The 26156-nt window shown below is 39.8% G+C and overlaps 1 protein-coding gene across 7 annotated transcripts in view; it reads left to right on the forward strand.

Moving 5' to 3' along the window:
* The window catches only part of MITF (melanocyte inducing transcription factor), an 86239-nt gene that overhangs the window by 52047 nt on the left and 8036 nt on the right, over positions 1–26156 (forward strand). For 2 of the 7 annotated variants that reach the window (XM_015875345.2, XM_015875346.2), the window contains exons 3-6: positions 15836–16063; positions 17200–17283; positions 18601–18696; positions 23326–23443. In XM_015875345.2, the coding sequence (XP_015730831.1) occupies positions 15836–16063; positions 17200–17283; positions 18601–18696; positions 23326–23443 (526 nt within the window). Of the gene's footprint in view, positions 1–14676; positions 14784–15835; positions 16064–17199; positions 17284–18600; positions 18697–23325; positions 23444–26156 lie in introns of those variants that run through there. The other 5 variants (XM_015875347.2, XM_015875348.2, XM_032447260.1 and 2 more) reach the window with 4 other exon arrangements.

Genomic DNA, 26156 nt, shown 5'->3' on the forward strand with positions numbered 1-26156 from the left:
CTCCATTGTATAGCAGACCTATCTTACAGTTCTGAAGAACAGGAACAATGGGATGTCAAGATAAGTGCATGGTACCATCTGCTACAGTAAGAGTGTGTTTGTGGAAATGCTTATCTGATTCCAAGTTAATTTAATCAAACCTGACAATAGGAGATAGTGGTGTGTGCCTGTATGTTAAATAAGTATGGCTTGTATTTGCAATTATAACTTGGAGAAGTGATTTGCCAGAATAGGCCTTGGTGAACTACAGATACAGCATAGCAGAGCCAGTGAACATAGCTGAAGCCTACAGCAAATTCTTCCTTAGGAAAAACTAGCTTTTAACTAGACAACCACTGAAGCCTGTCTTGCCTGCTAAGCCTTTACGTAAGTAGAAGCATCTCTTGTATCTTCAGTCTTTTGCTTGATTAGTGAGTTGTAAGCTACTCCAGAATAAGAGATGGTCCTAATGTCTGTAGTTTTCAGAAGATGTGAAATGTAACATCTTTATTAATACAGGGGTTATTAGATATACAGGTTTGGGTGTTTTCTGGGGAGATAGTGCTGTGAGCAGAGCAAGGAGCTGTAAATCTGCTGCTCCTTGTAGAGCTGGTGCCTTGCACACAGCCAGCGTGTTCCAATAAGGCAGTATGCTGCTGTGGGGATTTAGTTGGCACTCTGCATGGGCGTGCTGAAGGACCAGATCTACCTGGTAGCTTGAAATAGAACTTCTGACAAAGATGAAGCATGATAACCTCTCCAAAGGTAAGGGGAACTTGCCAAGTTGGTTCTGCTACTGCTTCAAAGTTTTCTTTCTGCCGTGTTTTCTGATGTCTGAGTTACCAGGCTTTGGGAAAACTGAGGCTCGTTATGTGTTAGGGGCTGCTTCAGAACCGTAGGAGGTGAGTTATCTTCTCAAAGTTTTGTGGGTGCTCATAGCTGTGGCTGTTAGAAGCATGGAGGAGTTTCTGCAGCCCACCAGGTAACAGGGTTTAGCAGGCTGTGTTAAGTACTTTTTCAGCCAAAGATTATTAAAAAACCCACCTTACTACACTGTACTGGTTGAGCCCAGATTGTGGAAAGAAGCAGCACTGCTCAGTGCAGTTGTGCTCATTGCCTGCTCGGTTTCCTTGGACAGAAAGCAGTGCCCAGAGCCCCCACAGAGCTGGAGAACAGGGAGAGTCATGTGGAGGTCTGTGGAGGCCTCTGTTGACAGCTTTGATAGACGTTAAATGTTAAAATGTGAAAACTTAGATCTGCTTAAAGTAATCTTTAGGCATTATGTATACGCACAAATATTTCAGTTCTTCAGCTAGTTTGGCAGCATTATTCTCCAAGACACTGAACCTGCATAGTGAATGTATTCAAAGTGACAAGCTAGAGACATTCCTGCCATTCAGGAGAGGCTTAAGGAATTTCTTATTGGCTAAATTACAAATATGTAGCATTTTGCCCAGCACTGCATGGCAGTTTCAACCTGCCTGACCGTGACAAGATTAACTCTTTTCCTCCCCCTCCCTGGCAGTAATATTAAGGAAAAAAAAATAGATTAAGAAGTACCAGGCAGAGATGCAAAAGCTTGAAAGAGCAGAAACCAGCCTTACCTTGAATGATTCTGTCTGTCATTGGATTGGTTCCTTAATTAGCCCCATGTCCTTTAACCTCTTGAGAAATAAGTAAGGGATAAATTTGGGGATAAAGACAAAGACGTCCAGAGATTTACCACACACCGCTAGGTAATTCATCAAGGAATGTTGGTAATTAGCCCTGCCTCTTTCCTTTCTGGCTCATTTAATAAAACTAGTTGATTTAAAATAATGCCTGCTGGTTCATTATCAACTACTTTAAGAGCCGAGTTATGAACTTGAAACAAAACCCAGCATTGTGTTGTTGATAAAGGACATGGCAAGTGTGTTTTGCTTTGTAAAAACAAAATAATTCTGTTCCTTCCCCCCACCCCCCTCCAGATTATTAAATATTACTTTGCTTTTGGATTACCGTTTGGCTTTTAGGGTGTATTTGTTTCTAATGTCTACTACTGAGAGACAGATAGGAGAAAAACATTCTAAGATCTTGATGTCAGCTTGTGTTAAGAAAGCATGGCCTGATGGAATTCAGCTGAAGACTGACTTTACAATAGTAGCAGGCCAGCTGAGGAAATGAGTAGTTGCTTTAACCCTTTATACCCTTTGGTATAGGGGTACCTATAGGAGATAGGTGCCAGGTTCACAACTTTTTCTTAAACCAAAAGAATCAGTCTTAGTAATGCATCTCTATGCTGCTTGCAGTGGAATTGTCCCCGAACTGAGGATAGAAGACATCTGGTTTGTCTTCTCTTAGGAAAGTATTTATGCAGCATTCTTCAGTTAAAAGTATTATTGAAAGTTTATTTCTTCTTTATAGGTAGAAAAAACTAGATGAGAGGGTCAGACTAGAACTGGATCAACAGACTGCTGTCTTTGCACTTCTGTGGGAGAAGAGCTCTGTACAGTAGCATCTGCTCTGGATTCTTTACATCATCAGTTGCTAGCCAGTGGGTCTGGTTAGGTCTGTCTGTCTGATTACAAGAATTAAACCATTGTTACTGTAAATCTTCCTTTAATAATTAATGGCAGACTAGGATTGGAACACTCCTGAAACTGCTGTGAGCTAGAGGAAAAGTAGACTGTGATAGCATTCTGCTTAAATGTTGAACCTTGGGCTTGGCAGATCTTGACTCCTTCAGAAGAACAAATCCTTTAGAAGACCTTATGGTAGTACCTTTGGGGGATAGACTTGGATATTGTGTTTTAGTGCAACCATGGAAAAACACCTTCCTTGCTCATCTTCCGTGCATCCCCTGGGCTGGTGCTTGTTCTTGGGGAACTTGTGTTCCACAGCATTTTGTTGTAACTCAGCAGAACAGTGTGCCTGATTATACATGCTTGACATACTGTTTAAATTAAATAATATTAATATGGTGGTCTTTGTAGAATCATTACCCTGCCATTCCTTGGTTCTCGGTAATTCTTTCATCGCCAACTACAATATTATCTTGTTGCTTTTGAACATGTGGGATAAGTTGACTTGTTGGGATACAGCTCAGCCCTGCAGGCTGTCCCTAGAAGCACTTCCGTTGGTTCCACACTAACCTATTTATTTGAGACTTGTTAATATACATCTGTAGTTTAATCAGCTTAGACTTATATCCATTTTTTTCCAAGTTTGTAATGATGTAGAGCTCAAAACAGAGTATCTTAGATTTTATTTTATATTTAATACCAATGTTTTAGAATGTGTAAGCCAAACTAATAATTTGGGTGGCCCACACACCATACCCTTATCCTTTCAGCCTATTGGAACAATATTTGTATTGTGGACCTCTGTTCTTTAGTGCCTTTGCCTTGCATAATTACCAGTAGGCTGTGATGTTTCAGTCCTTTGAAAACTCTAGGATAATTTTTCTAATCTAAGCATTTTTTTTCTTGTCTTTTGAACTTGACCCCCAAGCAGCACACATCAATATTACAGTAATTAAACTAGTACATGAAAAGCTCTAAGCACTGCAGAATGCTTTCAGGAGTCATTCATTGCACTGCACTTTCCTAATCTCTCAGCAGATGGCATTGCAGTTTCCAAGAGCATCAGTTGGGGAAGCTTTGAGATGCTTGTGAAGTTGCCTTTCTAGACTGTTCCTTCTCTGATGAAGGCTAATAGTCAAGTGACAGCAACCGGCTTTCACACGTTATTCTGATCATGATGTTTGTATTACTGTGTTTTGTTTCCACCGACTAATATCTCAGAGGTGCCTTTAAGCTGTTAACTGATTGAATGTGGAAAGTCTGTGAAAGTCTGCTGGTGGCATCGCACTGGAGCAGAAAACCTGTTCAGCAAGTACAACTTGAATGCTTTGAATGGGGAGGGGGGGAGCAAAAGTGATAAAACAGGAGTGCATTTTCCACTGAACATTTCCTATCATCAAAGCTGTGTACGGCACAATTGTATTGCATTGAATTATTCTTCTCTTTCGTGCTTAGTGCTACAAATCCTGTTTTTGTTTTCTCATAGACAGTGTCAGTGTTAAGTTTCTTTTTAGCTAGTTTGGGGCTTAAACATCGAACTGTGTATACTTAATGGTAAACTGTTGCACTTGCCTCTAGCCCGGCTTCCAGTGCATGTAGTTATTTTCATTGCTTTGTTTCTGACACTGTTGTAGCAAAACCTCTCTATCTTCCCACCTACCCAGTAACTTCCATCTCTTGCCAATGTCAGATTTTTTTTGTTTCTGCTCTTTCCTTAGTGCTGAATGCATGCTTTTCATTTCTAGTTGTGTTTAGGGCTAAGGACCAAGGCTGGGTATAGCAAGTATGTTATGGTAGCCTGTACTCGTGTGTTGCTGTTTGCTTTCAATTCTTTCTACACACACCATTCCTTTTGCAAGGTGAATGGAAAATCGGTTAAAAGAGTATGTAACAATATATAATTACATACTAAATATTTCTGTGTTCAACAATTAATGTGGATTACACAACCCAGAAGCCATTGGGCATCTTCATGCACCTCACTTACTGGAAGCTGTGGCTTCTGACAACAGAATTCTTGTTCTTGATTTGATTGGAATCAGCCTCGTCTCAAAACGAACACATTGACATCAGCAGGCATGTCTTATGTGTTTAAAAACCCACTGAGTTTCAAAGAGCAGTTTTTCTGTCTTGGGGCAATGTAAGTCTTGTTCGAAAGGAGAGGACGGATGGATAGATACAATGACATAGGCATATCTGCTCACCAAAATGCATCATAGCGCAAAGGAGTGTGACAGACTGCTGAGCCGTGGTGGCTTGGGAAGGAGCTGCGTGGCTGTAACTGGATGGGGCTTTGGATCTCAGAAGCTGCTGAGCACCTTTAAAAGGCTCCAGTTCCCTGCTCTAACCTCTAGAAAATCTTCACGTTGAGTTTCTGGGTATTTTTTTCTTCTCTGATACTGGCTTCTCTTCTTTTTTTTCTACCTAGTTATGGTGCAATGCCTTCCTCTAAATTAGTATATTGTACTACACTTGCAATGATATTAGAATGTTTTCTGTTCTTAATTCAAATCAGAATTGAACTGTGAATTTGGAAGGAAGTTTGTACATCGAGTGGAATGAAGACTTTTATTTCAGGCTTTGTTCCTAAAAATCACCCGGGAATTCCTGGTTGAAACAACTAAAACGTTATGGACTTCACAGTTGATTAGGAAGCAAATTTCCTTTCCTTTTCAGAGGAAGAGATAAACAGGCAACCAGTGGAAGTCCTCTTTTTCAAAGCGGGTGGAGCAGAGCTTCTGTTATTGCTACTACAGCAATAAGGGCTGTTTTGTTGAAGCTGTGTGGTTCTCTGCTATCGCTACATAAAGTTGGTTCTTCTCTCATTAAATAGAAGTGAGACTTCAGTTAAAAATCCAGCAATCATCTTTATCATCATAACTTGTTAACTGAAAAATCTTCATTTGAGCAGTCTAACGCTATCTTACTATTTAGCTGACTATTGTATGAATATTAGGCTTCTTGGAGTTCATTTGATATCCATGTGAAGATTTGTCATGTCTATAAAGTGCACTTTAAAAGAACTTTAGGGATTCTCATAGGCTTGTTTAAAGTGACCCAGGGAAATGTTATATCTTTTCTCCAGCCTAAGTTCTATTTTCATAATAAATAGTGCTTTTGGAGAAAAAATCTTTCTGGCTTAAGTTTGAAGTAATATTGAATCCTTAAGTATAGCACAAGCTAACAAAATCCTGCTTCCTAGCTTCCACTGGAATGGCAGCCTTCTGAAATAACCACCATAGTCTGGGTCTCAAAGAAACAGTTTGTTCAGGGAAGGAGTAAAATGACCTTGAATGAGTCAGCAGTTATGTGCAGCAATTGTAAGCTTTCTAAAAGGAAATGAATCGTGGCCCACAAGCACCATTCGTTGTACAGCAGTTAATGGGCTCCTTTCACATGAAAGTTCATGTATTCCTTAAGGGTTCAGCCTTGTATGGTTTGTTGTGTAAAAGGAAAACTAGTATTTAATCACGCTACTGTGGCTTTTCAAAAGAGTTTATGCTTTTCTGATGTACGTTGGCTTTTGGAGGGTAGAAGAGTGGTGCCATCTGCTCTGGAGTGCTTCTCACTAAACAAGTGGTCGCTCTGTGCTAAGTGCCGTTTCCTATGGGATTGCTGCTCAGAATTGGCTTTCTGCTTTTCCCAGGAGTGTTTGATGTAAGCAACGAGGGAAATGCTTCCAGACAAGGCTTCTGCCTGAGCCCAGGCTGCTTGCAGGACTTGCCCTTAGAAAGCCTTTATCTCTGAGATTCCACCTTCTCTAGGAACTGCTATTAATTCCTCTTATCTGCGTTGACTGAAGCTGGTAGGACGAGTTTAGCAGACTGCCATGACTGAACCCATCCCGATCGCTCAGTGTGATGCAAGCAGTACATCTAGATTCTCTGCTTTGGATGCAGTGTGTACCAGGGAGTAGGGGCAGATAACTGTTAGAGAACTACAGCTAATCTAGAAGTGCATTTCCTTCTCTAATTCCAGACAAAGTGCCTCAGCTAAGTATTGCTTCCAGCTGTCTATAAGAAATAGGCACCATCTGGAGTAAGGCAGAAGCAGAATTGACAGCCCTTGGCATGAGCAGCAACCTGCTTTTGCAGTAAATTCCCTGTTGTACCTGCTTATTAGAAGCTTGTTTATTTTTATTGATGAATACTAGTTATGTTTGTGTCAAAGGGAACTAAGCAGGGAGCCCTCCTTCTCTCTAGCCAAGACTAGGAGTTCAGCCTGTGAGAGCAGTCTAGAGCTGGTCTCGTGTGAATGTCCTTGCAATGCATGTGGTTTTCTGAGCCATTTCCCTGCAGAGCTCTGTCTTGCACTGTGCTGCAAATGTACATCAAGCTATGGGGTCCTGGATATCAGCTGTGAATAGACCTGCTGGTGTCCAACCCTGCTGTTGGCTGTTGTGGATGTGCTGGCATGTGCTCTGATTCCTATTGCCCTTTAGTTTTCCTCTGTTCAAACTTTCAATTAAAAGAAACACAGTTCATTGTGAGCTTATTTGCATTTTAAAGCATTAAGATCTCTAAAGGCTGTTCTATCTTATAAAGATAGAAATGGATTCATACCTGAAATATGAAAGGGGGTAAGAAAAGCAGGGGGAGAGAGAGTGTTACTATATAGTTAGTCCACATGTAATCTCTAATTACATCCATCTAACTGTCCAGAGCCTGCTTGCCTTCTGTTGGGCTGTGTTTCTGTCCTGTCTCTTGGGTAGGTAAAACTTCTTATCATCCATCAGTAGTGAAAGGTATTTCATGGAGTACGTGCAGTATCAACTGTATTTTCCAGTGGCAAAAAGTGATGTGTATATTTTTCACATATCTTCCTTGACTGGAAGATACTATCTCTGTTTCCCCTTGGGATCATAGTTCTGTTCCTATAATAGCATTTCTAGGGTTAAATTAGTGTGGGTCAAGTGTGGTTTAAAACAGGATTCTTTTGAGACCAAGCCTGGAGGCCCTGGATGTCTCTCTTAAGAGACATTTTGATCTTCTGACAAAACCAATACTTCTGAATCTCTTGGCAGTCCTGGTTTGCAGCTAACCTTTGGAGATCTGGGCTGATAGCACACACCCGGCTTTGTATCTCATGAATGTGCCCTCCTGGTGAGCTGTTCACTTGAGCTTTTATTTCTTTTTTGAAGTTCAGATGAAATCATTGAAAAGAGTTTTCTGTAAAGTGCTTGGGAAGGTGGAATTTGTGGTACTGCGTTATAAAATCAGATTCATGTCCTGTAAAGAGAGTCCTAATGCTGGCACCAGCAGGACTCTGCAGTAGGGCATCGAGAGCTTGCAGGCCCTTGCAAGGCTGAAAAGGCTTTTTGTAGGGCATGTCTGTGTGCTGGAAATGCAGAAGTTTTGGACATTTCTTTTGTGTGACATTATTTTCATAGTCTTTAAGTATTCCTTCAGGGAATATTCTTGTCCAACATCTGTTGAAGTAATGCTTCCGACTGCAGTTTCTTGTTACGGTTGGCCAAACAAGGCTAATGACAGCTAGCTGAATTTTTGTCAAAAGATTTCACCCGTTCAGCTGTTTGTGCTGCAAGTTCTTCTTCCTTTGGCCTGAACAAGGGTCACTTCTGTGGACAAGATCTTCTCATCTCACAGTGTAACTAATTATTTATCTTCCATATGTGAAATAACACAAGGCAGAGAGTTTTCAACAGCTCATGTCTGCAAGACATGGGAAGGCAGGTGTGGGGAAGGTTATAAAAGTGGCTGAGCGGCTGGATGTTGTTTTTGTTGTTATAAAATAGATCATGATGCTACATCTCTTACATATGTCAGGCCTGAGATCTTTAAAGGGCTGAAATGTTGTTGTCCTTTATTGAATGAGCCTCTGATAGTCTGTCTTCTTCCTGGGAGCCAGGAAATAACTACCATCTGGCTGTAACAAGAATAAGTTCATGGAGTACAGAGGTGAGGTCACGCAATGTAATGGCTATTAGCCATAAGTACATCTTTTTGATACAGAAGTATTAAGGCAGTATTCCCTTAGCTAAGAATGAGCACCCCCCCTGCTTTTTACTGTGGTTTAAAATTACAGTGCAATAAACACATGTAATTTTTTTTACTTCTGTTACCTTTAATATCTTGTTAGAGCTGACATCACAGTAGACACACCTTCTCTGTGAGTGAGATGTCAGGAAATAGGATGTGTAATATTGCTTTATGGAAGTGTCAGGGACACGAGCACTCTGCTCCCTTGGAAAAGTAATGCTGACAGTGCAGGCTTTCAGTTTTGATGCTCTATGGCATCAACTTGGCTGGTTGGGTTAATCTTTCTCTGGAGCAGTGCATTGCCTCTCAGTGAGGCCTGCACGTACCTTTGTGGCTTGCCAAAGTAGCAGAAAAATGCCAATTCTGGTATTTAGCAGAATGCTTCCGATCGCAGCCAGCTGAGTTTGCATGAAGGTGACTTGGATTGTCTTACATTACTGAGCGTGATGGTTGAACGCTCTGAGCTACTGAAACTGTTTTATTACAACCCAGTAGATTTTAATACAGCCATAAATAACATCACACCTCGTCGAACAGAAGGATAAAAATCAAGCAGTTCAGTGGTAAGCCAGCATGTGTTCCTTTCGCTTATATGAAGTCAGCTATTTTTTTAAATAATTTTTGACTATTTCCAATAATCATATTAGAAGCATGAATAAAATGGATGCATTTAGACCGCTTTAGTCTTTGGCTTATTCAGGCCCTCCGTATTAGGGCTGCCATGAGACATCGTAGGCTGTAGGCAAAGTTTTATAGAGCCCAGTAAAGTCTTTCTAATTCTTTATTAACTGTGACATGTAGAATCTCAGGGCAGTTTATCAAGTAAAACCGTGAAACCATTTTGAGTTAACAAAATGCTCATTCTCTTGCTAAGTTTTTCTCATGGCACTGCCATAAAGCAGATAGCCCCCAAAACAAGCACCTTCTAAAACAAGCGCTCTTTGTGCTGTGTAGCAGTGTGGTGCTAAGCGATTTGTTAAAAGAAGCGGCCCTTTCAGAATTATTATCACTTTTATTTTTGGATGTTCCTTTGCAAGCTTCAGTAGGAAGGTTTTTCAGTTAATGGTGTAGGCCAGACACTGCATGTACTGTGCAGTGTTTGTTACCTTCAGTGTATGTTTTCAAATGTTGATCTTGATTAGCGATGCACTCTGGATATCTGCTTTGTAAGTGACCTTGAGAGCACGCTGCCAGTCCCTGAAACTGTGTCAGCAATGAGTGGAGCTTCACCTAGATCATTTTTAGCTGTGTGCAACAAGTGGAGAACTCCTGATGCACAGTGTGTCTCCGGAGCAGGTTTTTCCTCTTGAATATAATAAACCAGGCATTGTATCTGAGCTTACAAATAAAATAACTTCTATTCTAAAAAAAAAAGAAAAAAAGAAGAAGATACAAGTATGATTTTTCTTGTGGCTTCTGGCTATTAAATAACTTTTGATCTGGTGCCATCTCTACATCTCTCTCCCTATCTTGCATTTCTCTGCTGAATGTTGAAATTCTGTAAGTAAATACTTCAGTAGCCTGTGGGCAGTGTTCTGAACATCACTTCATTTTTATATGCTAGATTTGTGGATTTGTAAGACCTTTAAATCAAGCACATTCCTTGTTTAACCTCAAAGAGCTGAAGATAATGTTCTTCAAACTGGAAAGTTACCTTGGCTCAAAACTGCATCTCGCGGGCTATTAAATGGAGCAAGTTTTCACAAACTAATAAGATTGGCGTTGAGGGTGTGAAGTTTTTAGAAACCAATGTTTATTTTATATTTTTTTTTGCTATCCTATACTGTTTGAGCAAAATTACCTGTTTCAGCTTCAGTTTCACCTGCGTAGTGTCAGTGTTGCACAATACATATTAAGTCCATGCAAAGACTAAGTAGGTTTATAGGATTGAAATTTGTCCTGTTTACAGCTGATCAACCTTAGCAGAACAGGGCCTGTAGGGCAGTGCTTCTTCTCACCTGTTCAGAAAGTCTCCTCGGAGCAGTCTGGATTTTGAGGCTGATGTTCTTCCTTCCATATACCGTAATTGCATGCTGTCTCATCCACAGGTTTTATAATTCCATCCAGGATTTCTGAATTGCTTGTACATACAAATGTTCATAGCTTTAAGTTAAGTTCTAGTATGTCAAGACGCTGCTAAGGAGAAGGGTCACAATTCTGCATTTCTTCCCTTCCATAAGAAGTGCAGTAGAATTAAGCAGTTTAAAGACTTGCAGTGAACCAGAGACCTGGGATGTGTGCAGGTCTAGCAGGGGTTACTGGGGGCTGGAGTTGGGTACAGCAGTGCTGTGTAACTTGATAGTCTTGTTCAGGTTCTAAATATGTGACTGCAGGTCAAAGCTGGCACTGTGTTTGGCAACCTTAGGAGGAAGGTAAGGTTAGACAAACGTTTTAACCTCTCTGAAGTGACACTTTGAAGTCAATAGCAACTTATGTTAGTGGTCCGGATAAATCCTATGTTGGTCCTGCTGTTCGAAGGGTAGATGATATTGCTTTGGCTATGAAAGGCCAAAAGATAAACCAAGAACAGAGGTGGTTTCAGACCATCTGTACTGGCTTTGGGATGACTGAAGTGTCTAGTCCTGTCGTTCTGCTTCCTTGCAAGTTAATGTCCTACTGGTCTTGCAAGAGAGCTTATGGAGCAGCTTTGTGTCTATCCGTTTGTACAGGGGAGTCTTTCACACCCTAATGCAAGCAATCTAAAGGACTCCAGTGCAGGTGAGAGGGAGGAGGGCAGAAATGGATGTAGATTTGAAGTGCCTGAATCACGTGTTTGGGGTTTTTTTGTTGTTTGGGTTACCTTGGTAGTAATTCAGGCTTGTTTTTCAGATGCACTCTTGTGGCTGATACTGTGTTCCGTTAGTCATATTTACACTCCAAAGCACCTGGTGTATGTGAAATCTATTGGTGTCTGGCATTTGATGGAGTCAATGATTTGCCTGTCTTGAAGTGTAAAATAGTTTTTTGATTCGCTATTGGTAAAGTATATAAAAAAAAAAATATGTGGCACTTACATCTGGAACTAAGCAGCAGAAATGTTTGTTTCCTATCAGAAAACTGTTGCCATTCAAAGGATGAGGTTCTATCTGAAGACCACACTTACGAAATGGCAGCTAACATGTCACTAACCTGCAAATTACATCAATTCCCATTGTCTTAGGCTGATTGGTTAACCTCTCTTTAATTTCTTTAGATAATGTTGTCATGTGCTTCCATATCTAAAGCACAGTTTTTAAGTACTAATCCACAAAATACTTTGTTCTTTTCGTCTGCTTCCATGTCTTTCCCTTGGAGGAAAATGTCACATTACACAGAGGAATTTTTGGTGATGGGCAAAACAACTCCCAGTTCATTCTGGACAATGTGCCTTTTCATTTTTATAACTGTGCGTAAGAAGATGTCTATTGGATGCACACATTGCAATCATACTGCTGGATCTTAAATAGTCTTTTTGTACCTGCCTTGGGTTTTCATGTTCAGAGGGTTTTTTTGGATAGTTTAAGTAACCAGAGGGTTTTGTTAAGCACTAATTGATGCCATTTCTTTGCATTGACTACATCTTAAGATAAAATACTCTTTTTTTGCCTGTTGTTCCTCAGTAAGTAAAAGTTAATCATCAGGTTTCTTTTCTTCTTGGGCCTTCTGGTCTGTGTTCTCCTAGTCACTCTACCTGGGTTTTAGACTGAAAGAAAAGGGAGCAAATAATCTCTTAAAAAGATGGAGGGGAATGGTAAAACAGCAGCCAGAGAAGTTATTAAATAGATTTATCTCTCTGAATTCTCAGTAACCCTATAGGGGATAATGCATACTGCAATGCAATCAACTGTGTTTTGTTTATATTTCAAGTGAGGTAGCTGTTACATCTTGGAGGAATGATAAGGTTTCCAAAAGTGAGAGGACTGAACTTCTAATGTGAAGCTACTTTAGAACACTGATGTCCTTAATGAGAAGGAAGTGAAGCTTCCTTCCTTCCTTTGAATACTTCATATGGGAAGATGTCTTTGAAGGTTGTCTTGCTGGTTGTTTGAATTTTGGAGCCAGGTAGTGTAAGAGTTCTTCCTGGTATTTCAGTGAAAACCCATAATTGATACCTTAATGAAGTAATTGAGGTTGTATGTGGTATTGAAGATTTCAGCAGATCAATCAGTGGCGGATATTGCTTGCAGAATCTGGGTTAGAAAACTTAAGGAGAAGTTAATTTAAGCACTAGAAGAAAACCCACTGGAATGGTTATGTATGTTTAAGATTAACTTACCAGCTACCCCAAATCAAGTTAAATGAGTATGCATGCTTTGACAGTAAAATGGAGTCATATTAATGCAAGAGGCACTGATTGTTCTTCTCCTGTTCTTCTCAGTCTTTTCCTCACATGAAATTATAGGCACCTGTTAGGACAGCTTAAGAAGCGTTTGCTGCTGTTGTTTTTTGTCATCTCCAAATGTGATGGGTCAAAGCAGTTTGAAAAAGTAACTTTAAAGGGCTGGCCCAGGATGTTGAGCTGGCTTTCGGATGCAGTGGGCCTTGCTGAAGCCTGTAGCTGTTACAAAACATGCCACTGGATGTGGTTTTAGCCTGTTTTTCTTTGTGTACCATTAATTGTTAAGCAACGCAGAATTTTAACCTTTTTTAAAAATCCCATGACATTTAGCTGTCTAAGCAACAAAAAGTTCTATTGAAGGGAGAAAACTGACCCAAAAGTATTTTATTTGTGATTATTAACTGAAAGTCCTAAGGCAATTTACTTGAAACAAATGGTCTTTTAATTAAGAAGAAAAAAAAAAAAAAAGAAGTAAAGAAGTGGGGATGAGGGGAAAAAGTCTTCCTCTCACTTCGTTATCTGTCTCCTCTAAATCTCCGCTATGTTCCTGTGCCTTAGCCTGCCTCTACGTAAGTGAAGCATTAAGTGGTTTGGCTTTGCTCCCACAGAAAGGTTCAGTGGTGTTTTTGATGAAGGATCTTCTTATGTGTGTGATGTCTGATGCTAATGGAGGAAAAGGACTGCAAATGCTGTCAGATGAGCAGGGCCCATTGTCAAAGTAATACATTGTAAGATAAGAGTTACAGAAATTAACTCATTTACTGGAACTTAATTTTTCATCTTCAGAGTAGATCAAGTGAAAAATAAATTTATCTGAGTAGCATAACTCTTACTGGTGGTGAAAGGGAAATTGATTATGTTGCTGGGGACCAACAAAGCAAGTGCCGTGCTTATCATAGCAGACTTGTGTATTGTGTTGCATTGCGATTTAGTGCAACAAATCTGATTAAGCTCCCCAGAAATGCTATCTTGAGTCTGCTTTGCTGTGCAGCAGACTTTAGGGAAATAACTTGAGCAGAGCAACTTCAGGCATGTATGCTTTAGCACAGCGTTTCTGTCGGGTATAAAGGATAAGAAAGGGCTGGAAGGTGCTGGCACTGGACTCGGTGACCTTCAGTGGTCCTTATGGGTCCCTTCCAACTTCGGATGTTATATGACTGTGGGCAGTAACAGGGCAGTGTGGATGAAGGTATATCCAGGTTGTGCCTTAGCCTGTTGTCAGCTGTTCCTAAACTGGGAAACCTCTTCCAGCTGTATGGTAAGCTGGAGTTAATGTGGAGGTTGAGGGAGGCTGAAGAAGTGGCCCAGCACCTTGAAATCCTCCTCCTGAGCTGCAGGTCCTCTGTGGAGCTGGGTGATGGGCAGCCGTGGCTCTAGGCTGAGAACAGGGCAGTGCAGCCCTGTAGCTTTGCCCAGTGTACCCCATGGCTGGTGGGTGTGTGGTTGGCTTGTGGGGTTTATTCGGTCGTTTCCTACTCTGTACTTAAAAACTTTTAACCTTAGCGCTAAAGAAAAATACCATTGTCTATTAGTATGACTGGAACGAAAGATGAATTGCGAGTTAGCCTTGAGCGAACTGTCAATCTGACTTTGATAGCCCATCACTTAAAAGGTCCTTTTATGTTTATGAAAAAGCATGACGTCAAAGCCAGGGGAAAAAATACCAATACTTAGGGCTAAACTTGCACGGCTCCAAGAAGAGCCCTTGTGAACTGTTTGTTTCTCTACATGCGTAGCTAATTACCGTAGGTTACTATAAGTCTGGGCAGTGGCATTCAAGTGCTTCTGGTTTGGGGCAGCTTTTTCCATGGTGCTTCCATGCATGAGTCTCTGACTGGAGTAGCATAAAGGAAAGGATACTGCAGTCACTTCTCTCACAACTGTATGAGTATTATGCTGGAAATGCTTGAGTATAATCATTATCAGGTGAGTTGTTATTTGCAGACTTACTTTAAAACCTGCTGCTAGGAAGGCTTAAATATACAGGAAATCCCTTTCCTCTGATGTCTAGTATGCTTTATTATAATTTCTTCCACAAAAATGAATGGGGACGTACATGGTCAGATGTAACGGCGAGAGAAGTTGCTTTAATAGAACTTTTCAAAACAAAAAACATTTCAGAGAACTATTATATCTCAGTTTCTCAACCTTTCAATACAGACATTAATGATGCAAGATACATGATAGTGTTTCCAAGATACAGTGAAATTTTTGCATGAAAAATAAAAGATCTTTCTTCTCTTGCTTACTTAAGGTGAACGAGAGTAGTTCAGTGTGATGGATATGTTTTCAAATATATATGAAATATTGCGCTTTATTCAGCCTGTGACACTTCTTGTCTTGCACTGTATTTGTTTAATGTGCTGTTAAACAGAATGTCTTATTTGATTTGATTAGGCCACGTATCTGAGATATGACTAATCTGGAGGCAAAAAGGTGGCATATTCTTCTTTTTTCTAAATAATTCATTTGATATTTAAAAAAATGTAACGTAAACTAAAGAATGTAATTTCTTCTTTAGTACCAGTCTGGTAAGAGACGGGAACTGATCAAATTTGGTTTTAGTTGGTGGCTATCAATGAGTAAAGCGAGTTCTGCTCTGCTACTTATTTTTCCATATTTGTGTAAAAATAAAGCATCACATATCTGAAGGTCTAAACAGGGGAGTGCCATTCTGGACTATCTGCGTAAACTGGAGAGGCCAAGCATGGATTTTAAGTGATAAATCTTGTTACGTAGAAGAGTAATGAGAACTTGTTGGTTTACCGTTAAGAAAGTTATTGAAACATTATCTCATAAACTCATTCTTTGCCACTGAATGTGAATTAGCAAAGTGCTGAGTTCCTCGGCACAGCGCAGGTTTGTACTTTGAGTCAAATGCTCCTGGGCTGGTGTGTGTCACAAACATATAGCCCAGCTTGGTTCTATATGCAATTACGCTGTAAAACAATAAAGCTCTCTTAACTCCTGTCATACAGGTGCAGACTCACCTTGAGAATCCAACCAAGTACCATATTCAGCAAGCCCAGCGGCAGCAGGTAAAGCAGTACCTCTCTACCACTCTAGCAAATAAACATGCCAACCAAGCCCTGAGCTTGCCATGTCCAAACCAGCCCGGTGATCATGTCATGCCCCCTGGAACTGGAAGCAGTGCACCCAACAGTCCAATGGCTATGCTCACCCTCAACTCCAACTGTGAGAAAGAGGTAATATGCTCTCATTGTGTATATTCTTCATTGAAATGAAATCTCATTCTGCCTTCTTTCTGTTTCAAACTGTGTTTGCTCATCGTTAAGTTATGTTTGGCGTATTTTCTGAACCGTGTCCCTTGAAAATGCAATTACTACTTCCCTGTCTCCCTAACGAATATATTTGTATACAACAATTGGGCACAAAAACTGTCTGTAACTTCCTCCTCTGTGAACTATTTTACCCAGTTTATGCTTATTAAAACTTCAATCTTTTTCTTCTCACTTGCTCAATGCACACAGTGAATAATTGACCTTTGGAAGAGTACAAAGCAGTTTTGTAAGCTGCAGCTTTCTGGAATAATGTTATTTATGGCTCATTCAGTATAAAGGGAACAAAGAGCATAACAAATAGTAACTGAAAAAATCAGATATTTTTTTCTCTGTGTGAAATATTTTAAAAGATTTTAGAAATTCTTGCAGTAAAACCTGAACAAGTCTCTTGTGTGGCTGGAATACCAGATGATCTCAGCTAACATGTCAGATCAGATGTTACTAATTTGCTGTTTTGGTGCTCAATGCTGCTTATATGAGACTTCTCTAGCCTATGTACAGAAGTCATTTTCCATCTTAATCTTTGCTGGCGAAAACTTAGATGCATGTTTTATGCATTCAGGTGTGGAAGGAAGATTACGTGAAAGATAACGGCAGTTACACGAATCATGTTAATAACTTTGCATCTTGACAAATCATAGAGAACTGTAGAGCTGCCCTTGTCCTCTGGCCTTTATGCCAGAGTTTTAATACAGATGCACTCTGCGCTAAAGGAAAGCATTATCCGGCTTAGAAAAACAGTGATTGCAAAATTGCTTTCACGCATACAAGAGAATGTACTTGTGCTCCATAGCTTCAAAAGAGGTGAAAATCCAAGTTCCATCTCAGTTGCACCCAAATACGTATATATTTTTTCCTCAAGTTATTTACAGCTTTGCTTTACTGTGTCATCAGGCCCATGTGTGCATGACAACATTGAAATATGGTGCTCTTTTTGGGACTGAGGCTGTGCCATGAACTCAGATCCATGCTTTGCTTTTTTCTTTTTTCTTTTTTCTTTTTTTTTTTTTTTCTTCTTTTTTTCCTTTTTATTTCTGCAGGGATTTTATAAATTTGAAGAGCAAAGCAGGGTCGAGAGTGAGTGCCCGGCTCTGAATACCCACTCACGAGCATCATGCATGCAGGTACTGGATGACACAGGACTTGGAGCACTGAAGACTTTATGATGAGAATATTTATTTGAAGTGATAATAAACACTAAACTTGCCCAGTAATGTTCTTAAGAAGTTGAATGTAAAACAACAAAAAACATTCTTAAATCATAAATCTGCTGAATCCTTACATATTAGCATCAACAACCTGAAAAAGCTTATCATTTTCTATAACGTTAGTGCTACGACAGTATAACAGTATCAAGCATGCTTTAGGGTTTTGTTTCAGGAAGTCTTTCTAAATCAATTTTTCTGAAACTACATGTATGTGTTGCTGCCTTGATAGTTTGGAAGACCCCATTTCTGTGTAATATATGTGCTTATTTGGGGAGAAGACAGAAACATCTTTAATCCATCTGTGATAAGTTGTCTTTTTTACAAGACTTCAGACAAGGGCTGTGCATATTGATTCTTTTCTTGCCCTCTCTTCTAGACAGTGTCATTCATTCTTGACCATGCCTTCTTGAGCTGATTTGAAAATCCCCTAAACTACTTTCAGTTGTCAGTTTTGCTTGTTTTGTTTTTTACTGTCACTTAAGCTCCTTTGTATGTAGTGGGAAAAAAGGAACAGGCAATCTGTAAGACAACTTATAGCATCTAAGTGGGTGCTTGGAGGACAGTGTTCCTCCAGACTGTGCAAGATCTTGCAGAAGAATCTTCCAGAAGATTGCTTGCACCACATAATCATTACTGAGCTGCTCTTGGATAGTGCTTCCTGGGAGGGTGTATTAGGTCAAATAGACTCTAGTGTTGAAGAAGGGCAGCCTTTCATCACCCTGCCCTAGTTTTGTTTCATTCCCCATGAAGATACTGGGGGCTCAAGCATTGCTGCCTGTACACAGGTTTTTATCCCACACTTTGGCTGAGACCCAAGGTGAGCTGGCAGAGCTGGAGCCCTGTGTTTGGTGATGGGAAAGTGTTGGGACTTGTGCAAAATCAGGGAAGAGTGTTTCACGTTCCCTGTGACTCATATGGGCATCAATATTCTGTGCTTTTCCTGCTAGGAGCAGCTTGTATAATAATCTAGTGACTGCTGATTGGAGACGTGGGTTAGATCATGAAGCCTCAAGCTTTGTCATGGTCTGGCTCCCTGGCTAGTTAGTGGGATTGGATTTGGAGTATAGCAGAGTTGGGAGAAACCTCTTCTGCTTTGGCCCAAACTGCAGAGAACCAGCACGTTGCTGAAGTGCTTTGTTAGACCTTTGTATCTTGTTGTTTAATGATTTTGTAAGTTTTATTGGTTTTTTTATATAACTTTTATTATTTTCTTGTTCCCTTTTACTGCTGCAGATGGATGATGTGATTGATGACATAATTAGTCTGGAATCGAGTTACAATGAAGAAATCCTTGGCTTGATGGACCCAGCCTTGCAAATGGCAAATACGGTACAATGGTCCTTTCCTTTTGCTTTCCCTCTTAAGCCTAGTCGCTGCTCCTGAAGAGGATGCAAAACTAGCGTAACTTTTTTCCTCTGAGCAATTAAGTAGTAGTTATCGTGCTGTCCTGTGGAGGTGTAATGAGGTTTTCTTTGAGAACCTTAACATATACAGTTGCAATTTAAAATATGAGTTTAAAAATGCAGGCTTGAGTCGGGAAGAAGAAATACAAAGGACAGTTTTGTTTTTCTTATTTTAAATTCAAGTTAGTTAGTGAGAAGATTGTAGCAGTGTAGTGAATTGAACTGAAAAAAGCATATAACCCACTGATGTTAATGGATGTGTTAATCAAACATCAAAGTTGACTTCAGAAAGCCTAGAAGGAACCTCTGGTGCCCCTGGTTTCCTTACCTTGCTATGTGAGTGTAAGTAATTGAATGCTACACTTAAGCATGTTTTACCATCCTTGTCCAAATCTGTTGTCATGCAACTGTGAAGCTTCAAGATCATATCCTTTGCACAGCCTGATCCCAAGTGGAGAGAAGACCCTAGTAAGATGACAACAAAAATGATACGAAATTCAAACAGAAAGAGAACAAATGAACAACAAAAAAGGGGGGGGGGGAAATCCTTGTCCAAACAAACCAAAGGTGGAGGAATGAAGCTTAAAAATTGAGCAGGGGAGGAAAGGGTGTTGGAATCCTGGGACAAAAGGCAAGAGTGCTGAAATGTGCAGGTTGGTGAGCAGGGGAGGGTGGTATGCAACCTCCAAGTTGCCATTTCTGTTTGCTGTTTCACATTGCTGAGAGCATTAACATAATCGTACTTCTGGCATAATCTTATTTTGATCTTTTGTGGAGGGTAGCTCTAGTAAATTTTTTGCCTTCGGCTTAAGTGCTGTTAGATCTGGCTGAGTAGATGTCTGCCAGTGCTGGCGTCTGGTTCTTTTTTTATCTAGTGCCAAAATTTACAGCTTACCACATAGCATCAATTTAGCAGCACAGGTTTACGTTTACTGAATGTACTTGTCTGATGTCATGTAGCCTAGTGCCATGCTCCCACAGATTCCCACAGCCCTCTTGGAGGCATGGTGCATACCGCAGGAAGTGGCCTACCAGACTCCCTCATTAAACAGTGCCCTTTGAGTAGACTGAGAAATAACTGCTGTGTCCTACCAGAGAGAAGAACTTCCATTTAAGATGACTTCAAAAGAGCATAAGTCCAGGCATTTCAGAGGAAAACTTAAAAACCCATAAGAAGGAAAAGTTTTCAAGACTTGTTATTTTCTGTAGGGGTTGTTTGAGTTCATCTGCAGTCCTTTCTTTGAAGTTCCACTGGATTGGAACCCATTACATGAGAAGAGACTCGGACTTGTTTGTGCTTCTCTTCCTTTCTCATTTTACAGGGACTTCAGTAGTGTTTCTTTCCTTCCAGAATAACACCTAACAGCATTCAGTGCCCATGTAGTCACTATTTTGGATAGTCCTATGTCTTTCCTTCATGCTGCATGACAGCAAACATTATAAAGTTTTCCTGATCCATGTTTGCTTTGTGTTTGTACCAGTGTACGTGCAAGTTTGCTATCAGATTGTTTCTCTTTTCTGGTGTTCTGTTGCCAACCTTTTCATTCTTAGAAGAGGAGCCAGTCCATTTAAAAGAAGTTCAAGTGACTTTTAAACTTGAACTGCTCGAGTTGTTTGAATTAGCTAGGAAGCAACATTATGCTTTCCACTTTAATTAGTCTTTCAGAAATTGTTAATGTGATGTGGATGTAAAGAAGGGATATGTAATAGCAGAACTAAGTATACTAATACTCTTAAAGTGCTGGATTAAAAATAAAAGAAAAGTATATTTCAGTCCTGAATTAACCTGGTACCAATCCTGAAAGTGATGGAAATGGAGCCATGTTTCTGAAAATAGGTTTGGGAAAAAAATAAACCTGATGCAACACATGCTTTTCTTTTGTAATAGGCTCTTAAAACACAGTGTTTTACTAATGAGGAATAAATGTCTGTAGACTGAGCTAAGCAGAGGTAGAAAAAAAGTCAAGAGAGGAAATGGTCTAAAGAGATGCAACCTATAAATAGCTGTGCTGAGACTGCAACAAAGGCTGCTATTGTTCTGTAACCAACAAAGAATGAAAGGACTGGTTTGTTACATTTGGTAACAGTACTTAATTGATAAGCAAAATCAGGGGTTTACATGTAGAACAAGCTGAGGGACATTTCCAAGTACCTCTTAATTGAAAAGGGCTCATTGCAATAAATGCCTATGGATGTATTTGTAAACTTTAGTACTGGGTCACAGGTTAACCAGCTTTGCTTCTGTGGTGTACGGTGTCACAGAATGGTCACTGGTTTTGCTGAGGGGTTTTTCTACTTAGCAATTCAATTACTAACTCACATCTAGGTATTGTGTAAAATACTTGCGTATGTCGAGTTGAAATGGCAGCTCGTTCATCCAGCCGATAACTTCTGGCAGAAAACTTTGCAAGTGCATGCTGCTCCACTTCTAAAGGAGACTTCCCTGTGGAAGCTAAACCTCACAAGTAGCAAACAGTTGTGTTTCAAGAACTGTCACTGAACACGTGCTTATAGATAAATAAGGGAGCAACACACTGCATCCTGGCTAACAGAATCCTTCCAGTGAGTAACCTGCAGAACCTTACATAATAATCTCACACAGTGTTAACAACTATGGTGCTTGTATGGTGTGAAATCACAAACCTCTTGTAGGAAGCAGGGGTCCATCTTGCATCAAGTCAAGCAGCATGGTGACCTTGATTGTTCTCCGTGTTTCATTATAACCTGACCTCTTTACCCATGGTTTCAGATGCTAATTTCCATTTTTTTTCAGAGGAATTTTTTGCCTTCTGCAAGATAAGTTGTAAGTTATAAGTTCTGGGCTTATAAACAAGTCCTTTGTGCTCTCACCGTACTTAAGAGCATGAATAGAAAAAATACATCCAAGTCAGAAGGCTGTATGATGCCGTTGCTGCTCCTCTATCATGGCTGTATTGAGGGAACATAAGATATCAGGGTGAGCCTTGTAGAGCAGCAAGCAAGATGACAGTTGCAGTGGCATCAATGCAGGTGTGCCACAACTAGGAAGGACCATTATGAAGGACAGCTGGGCATTAGATTTATTTGATGTGCTTTTAATACACAATTCTGTATTGAATTCAGAAGCTAAGGGGGAGCTCGTAGATTTGTGGCTCAAGATCTTGGTGAGAATTCAGGTACGTTTTTCCTCTGTTACCTTAAGAGTCAGTCAGAGGACATAATTTTTGCTGTTGGCCACTGTCTGCTCAGGATTTGGCTCAGCAAATCTCAGCATACCTTCTAAGTGATGGTACCTTAATGAATTCATATCAGCTTTGTTTCTTATGGTAGCTCTAGATGGCAGATAAATTTTCTTACGTCTCGGTCTGTCAAGGACAGTCAGTAGGAGTTTAATAGTCTATGCTGTGACTCACTCCATTGTATTCCGCAGCGTTATTTACACGGGTGTAAAGTTAATAGTCTAATCTGTGCAGAATCAGTGTCTCAGAGGGACTGGTTTTCTTTGCAGCAAAGATAGGTGTTGCCACTCAGATAAGATATGAAGATGTTTTACACCTGTCTTTTCAAAAGCTAGTTTGAAAACAAAGAGTAGACGGGTAAAATGATCAGCTCAGGAGAAATATAAATTTCTTTAGGTTTATTTGAATGGAAAGGGGTAGTTCTGATCAGTGTTATTGGAACGATTTCTTAGTATTTCTTCATAAATATCTTTGTTCAAACATTCCCAAATATGAATTACAAAAGCAACGAGTAAGTGAAGAAACAAAGTCAGAATCATCTTCTTCCAACTGGTGCTTATTTTTGTTGAGCAAGGTGAAAAGCAAATTGACTTGAAACCTACAAAATGTTTTCAGTGCAAGGAGCTTCCAAGTCTCATGAAGAATGTAATTGATGAGTAGTGGTTTCTGTCAAGCAGGTAATGTGCATCGACTTGATGGTACTGGAAAAAAGGAGGCATCCTCTGAGAGCTTTCTGTAGGCTCTTTCAGACTTTTTTTGCATAAGAGAAGTGATGAGGGTGGAGTACACTGAAAGATAAGAGGGAAAAATACCACATTACTGTCAGCCAGTGTTACCTCTTCTTTCTTAAGACTTTTTGTAACTTCAGTTGAGCTGTGCTTCCTTTAAAGAAAAGGAAAAAGAAAGAAAGAAAAGAAAAAGAAAGAAAGAAAGAAAGAAAGAAAGAAAGAAAGAAAGAAAGAAAGAAAGAAAGAAAGAAAGAAAGAAAGAAAGAAAGAAAGAAANAAGAAAGAAAGAAAGAAAGAAAGAAAGAAAGAAAGAAAGAAAGAAAGAAAGAAAGAAAGAAAGAAAGAAAGAAAGAAAGAAAGGAAGAAAGAAAAGGAAAAAAAAGAGTAATATCTGCACATTCTTCAAAAGAGAGAACATAACTTTCCCAGTGTAGGTGGTTTATTCCTCATGCCCGTGCATTATGCAAAACTGTTGCTGGCCTTATTACAAACTCTGTTTGTGTGTGGAAAAGTGCACAGATTTCTTAGCAGAGGTTAACTCATTTCTTCTGTGGGAAGCTTTTTATGAGAGCAAACTAAATAATCATTTTCCTTGTTTATCTTTTCCAGTTGCCAGTGTCTGGGAATTTGATTGACCTTTATGGCAACCAAAGCATGCCTCCTCCAGGACTTAACATCAGCAACTCCTGTCCAGCTAATCTTCCTAATATAAAAAGGGAGCTCACAGGTAAATACATCTCAAATATCACCTTAGAGGTATGGTGTAATTGTTTTGAATTCAAGTGATCTTGGACATAATTTCTGTTACAATAAAGAAAATATGGACAAAAAGCTCTGTTTTCCTTTGCAGCCAGTTCTTTAGCAGCAGATGTATTACTTGGTGATACAGCTTGTGTTAGGTGTGGGTTCACTGTGACAAATTAAGACGATGCCCTTAATTATTGCAGTCAGATCTGCTCATTTGAAATGTGTCTTAGGAAACTTGCATGTAACTCTTGCAGTGCTGTCTTCTAGTTTGAACTTATTTCTGTGATCAGTGTTAAACTTTAACAAGTTGACACCTGGAGTCTCTCTGGGATTCATGCTGAGGAATGCTTCATGGTGAGGGTTTCTTCTAGTAGGGGACAGCAACGTACAAATAACTTGTAATGTGGAATTTGGGTGTCAGCATCCTACGCCATGTGAAATGTGACGCTAGAAAGTATTTTGAATTGAGGTGAAAATGAAATGTCCTCTGAAGTTCTTGTCACATCATTTCTTCAAGTAGCAAAGTTGATCTCATCTGAATAAGCTGCAGGAGTTAAGGGGAGGAAATGGGAACATTACTAACTTAGTTTAAAGGATTAGAAGGGAAGCTCTGAGTTCTCAAGCCTAATTTATTTTTGCTGTTTTGTTTTGCCTGTAGATAAAAGGATGTAACCACATGCAGGATATGATATACAAAGCAAACTTGTCTGCAAAAGATAAATGGAGATATGTTGTAGAACCAGTGACAAAGTCACTGTAATATCCACAAGTGTTTGTTCTTAAGCCCAGCTGAGAGTCGTGCTATATGCTGACCTGGTAGAGGCATAGTTTTCTTGTCTATCTTTCAGTTGTGAAAACTCACAGGCTGACTCAGTTGCAGAGCAGGTTCTGGTCAGGAATTAGTTTAAGTAGAGCAATTCTAATAGCTCAGGAGTCAGCTTCTCAGGAGGAAATGCCACATTTCTGAGCTGGTGGATATTTGTGTTTATATAACAGCACAGAATTTGAGTTCAGTGCCAAAGGAAGATACAGTAACTGCACAGTGACTTGTGGAAGTTAGAAAAACTTGGTCACCATATTAGACTATGTTAAGAGGATGGTGGGAGGGAATGACATCTGCTCAAGGTCCTAAGTTACGCGCGACTTAATTGCTCCAGTTATATAAAGCTACAGGTGGCTGTAGACTGAGCTAAATGCCCAGCTTGCCAGATATCTAGACTGGTGGATTCACTACAGATGATTGTGTGAGACTTTGGGTGAAGAAGGCAGAAAAAGAGGAGATTAATGGGAGAAATGGTTTCATGGAAGTCCTTAATTAGTCAAAATAACATACAATGTCAGTGTTCAGCCTTTACCTGTAGACAGAAATGGTTTAGGTGAATGCTTTTTCTTTTCAAAACACATGGTAGGAGATCACATTTAACTTACAAGGAGTTTAGTAATTAAACTCAAACTTAACAGCAGCTGCTTTGACATAATTGATAGTGTTTTCTGACAACTAGTGACTTTTAATACCCATATGGTATTGCAGACAGAAGTCTAGGTAAGAATGATTTCTTCTTTATGTACCACAGAAGTTTTCTAAAGAGACTGTAGTTTAATCTGTACACATACAAGTGTCAAATAGTTTTTGGTTCTCCATTTCTTGATAACGCTGTTGGAACTAAATTGGAGCTAGCTTGTAAAGTTTAAATCTAACATTTGTCAAAAAACCTTTCTTCATCCTACTGTGTAAACATCAAAATGATAAAAAAAAAATCAATTATTTTATCCCAGCATCTGATGCTGATGATTGTTGTAAGTTGTCAGCTGTAGTTATTGAAGCATTTAATGGGAATCCTGCTCAGCCTCAAGTGCAGTTTCAATCAGGGTTGTCCTTTCAAACCTCACATCTGGTTTCATAGAGGAATGTCAGATTAAGCCCAGATTTCTTTAAGAAATGCCATGATCTTTCAAGCTTTTTTGGGATTCTTTGGGAGTGTTTCATTGAGAAGCGTATGTCTTGTTATAGTGCATGTAATGCTGGAGTAGCCAATATTCAGTACTCCAGGGGAAGTGCCACTAGTTTTTGTGGATTGAATGAGACTTAATTCATGTTCCATTAAAAAGAAAATAATACAGGAAAGGATCTTACTTGAGTGAAGGCTCAAGGATTTCACCTCGCCTTTTTCGAAAGTTTAAAATGAATTAGAATAAATGTTAAAGTAGCTGAAATTGTAGGAGAAATGTAGAATCAAATGAGAACTGAAAATGCAGCATTTTTAGTAGGTCACTTAAGTTATACCTTCTGTGTTGTGGTGATGTGCATACATTGCCATGAAATGGCATAGTCTTAATTCCCATGAGAAGAGCTTCTGACTCCTGGCTGCTTCACATCCTGTGCTGGGAGCAATGCAATAAGCATGTTGTTCCTCTAGTTCAGCTTGTGCGGTATGTAAGCATGTTGTCTGCATGTGTACGTAGGACAAGGTATGTTGGATTTCAGCAACACGTTGTCCTCAAATACCCTGCTGAATCAGGGCCTCCGTGGGAAATGTTCTCATCATGTAAGTCAGCATAGGAAGTGTGGGAACAGAAGCTCTGCAGGTTAAGCTGAATACCAGCACTGTGTTTTAGCAAGTACAGCTTGTGTTACAGGCCCTGTTCACTTCTTGGGGAAAGTGTAATGATTTATTTGACAATTATCAATCAGT

The sequence above is a fragment of the Coturnix japonica genome, chromosome 12 (assembly GCF_001577835.2).
Source record: "Coturnix japonica isolate 7356 chromosome 12, Coturnix japonica 2.1, whole genome shotgun sequence".
NCBI classification, from domain to species: Eukaryota; Metazoa; Chordata; class Aves; order Galliformes; family Phasianidae; genus Coturnix; species Coturnix japonica.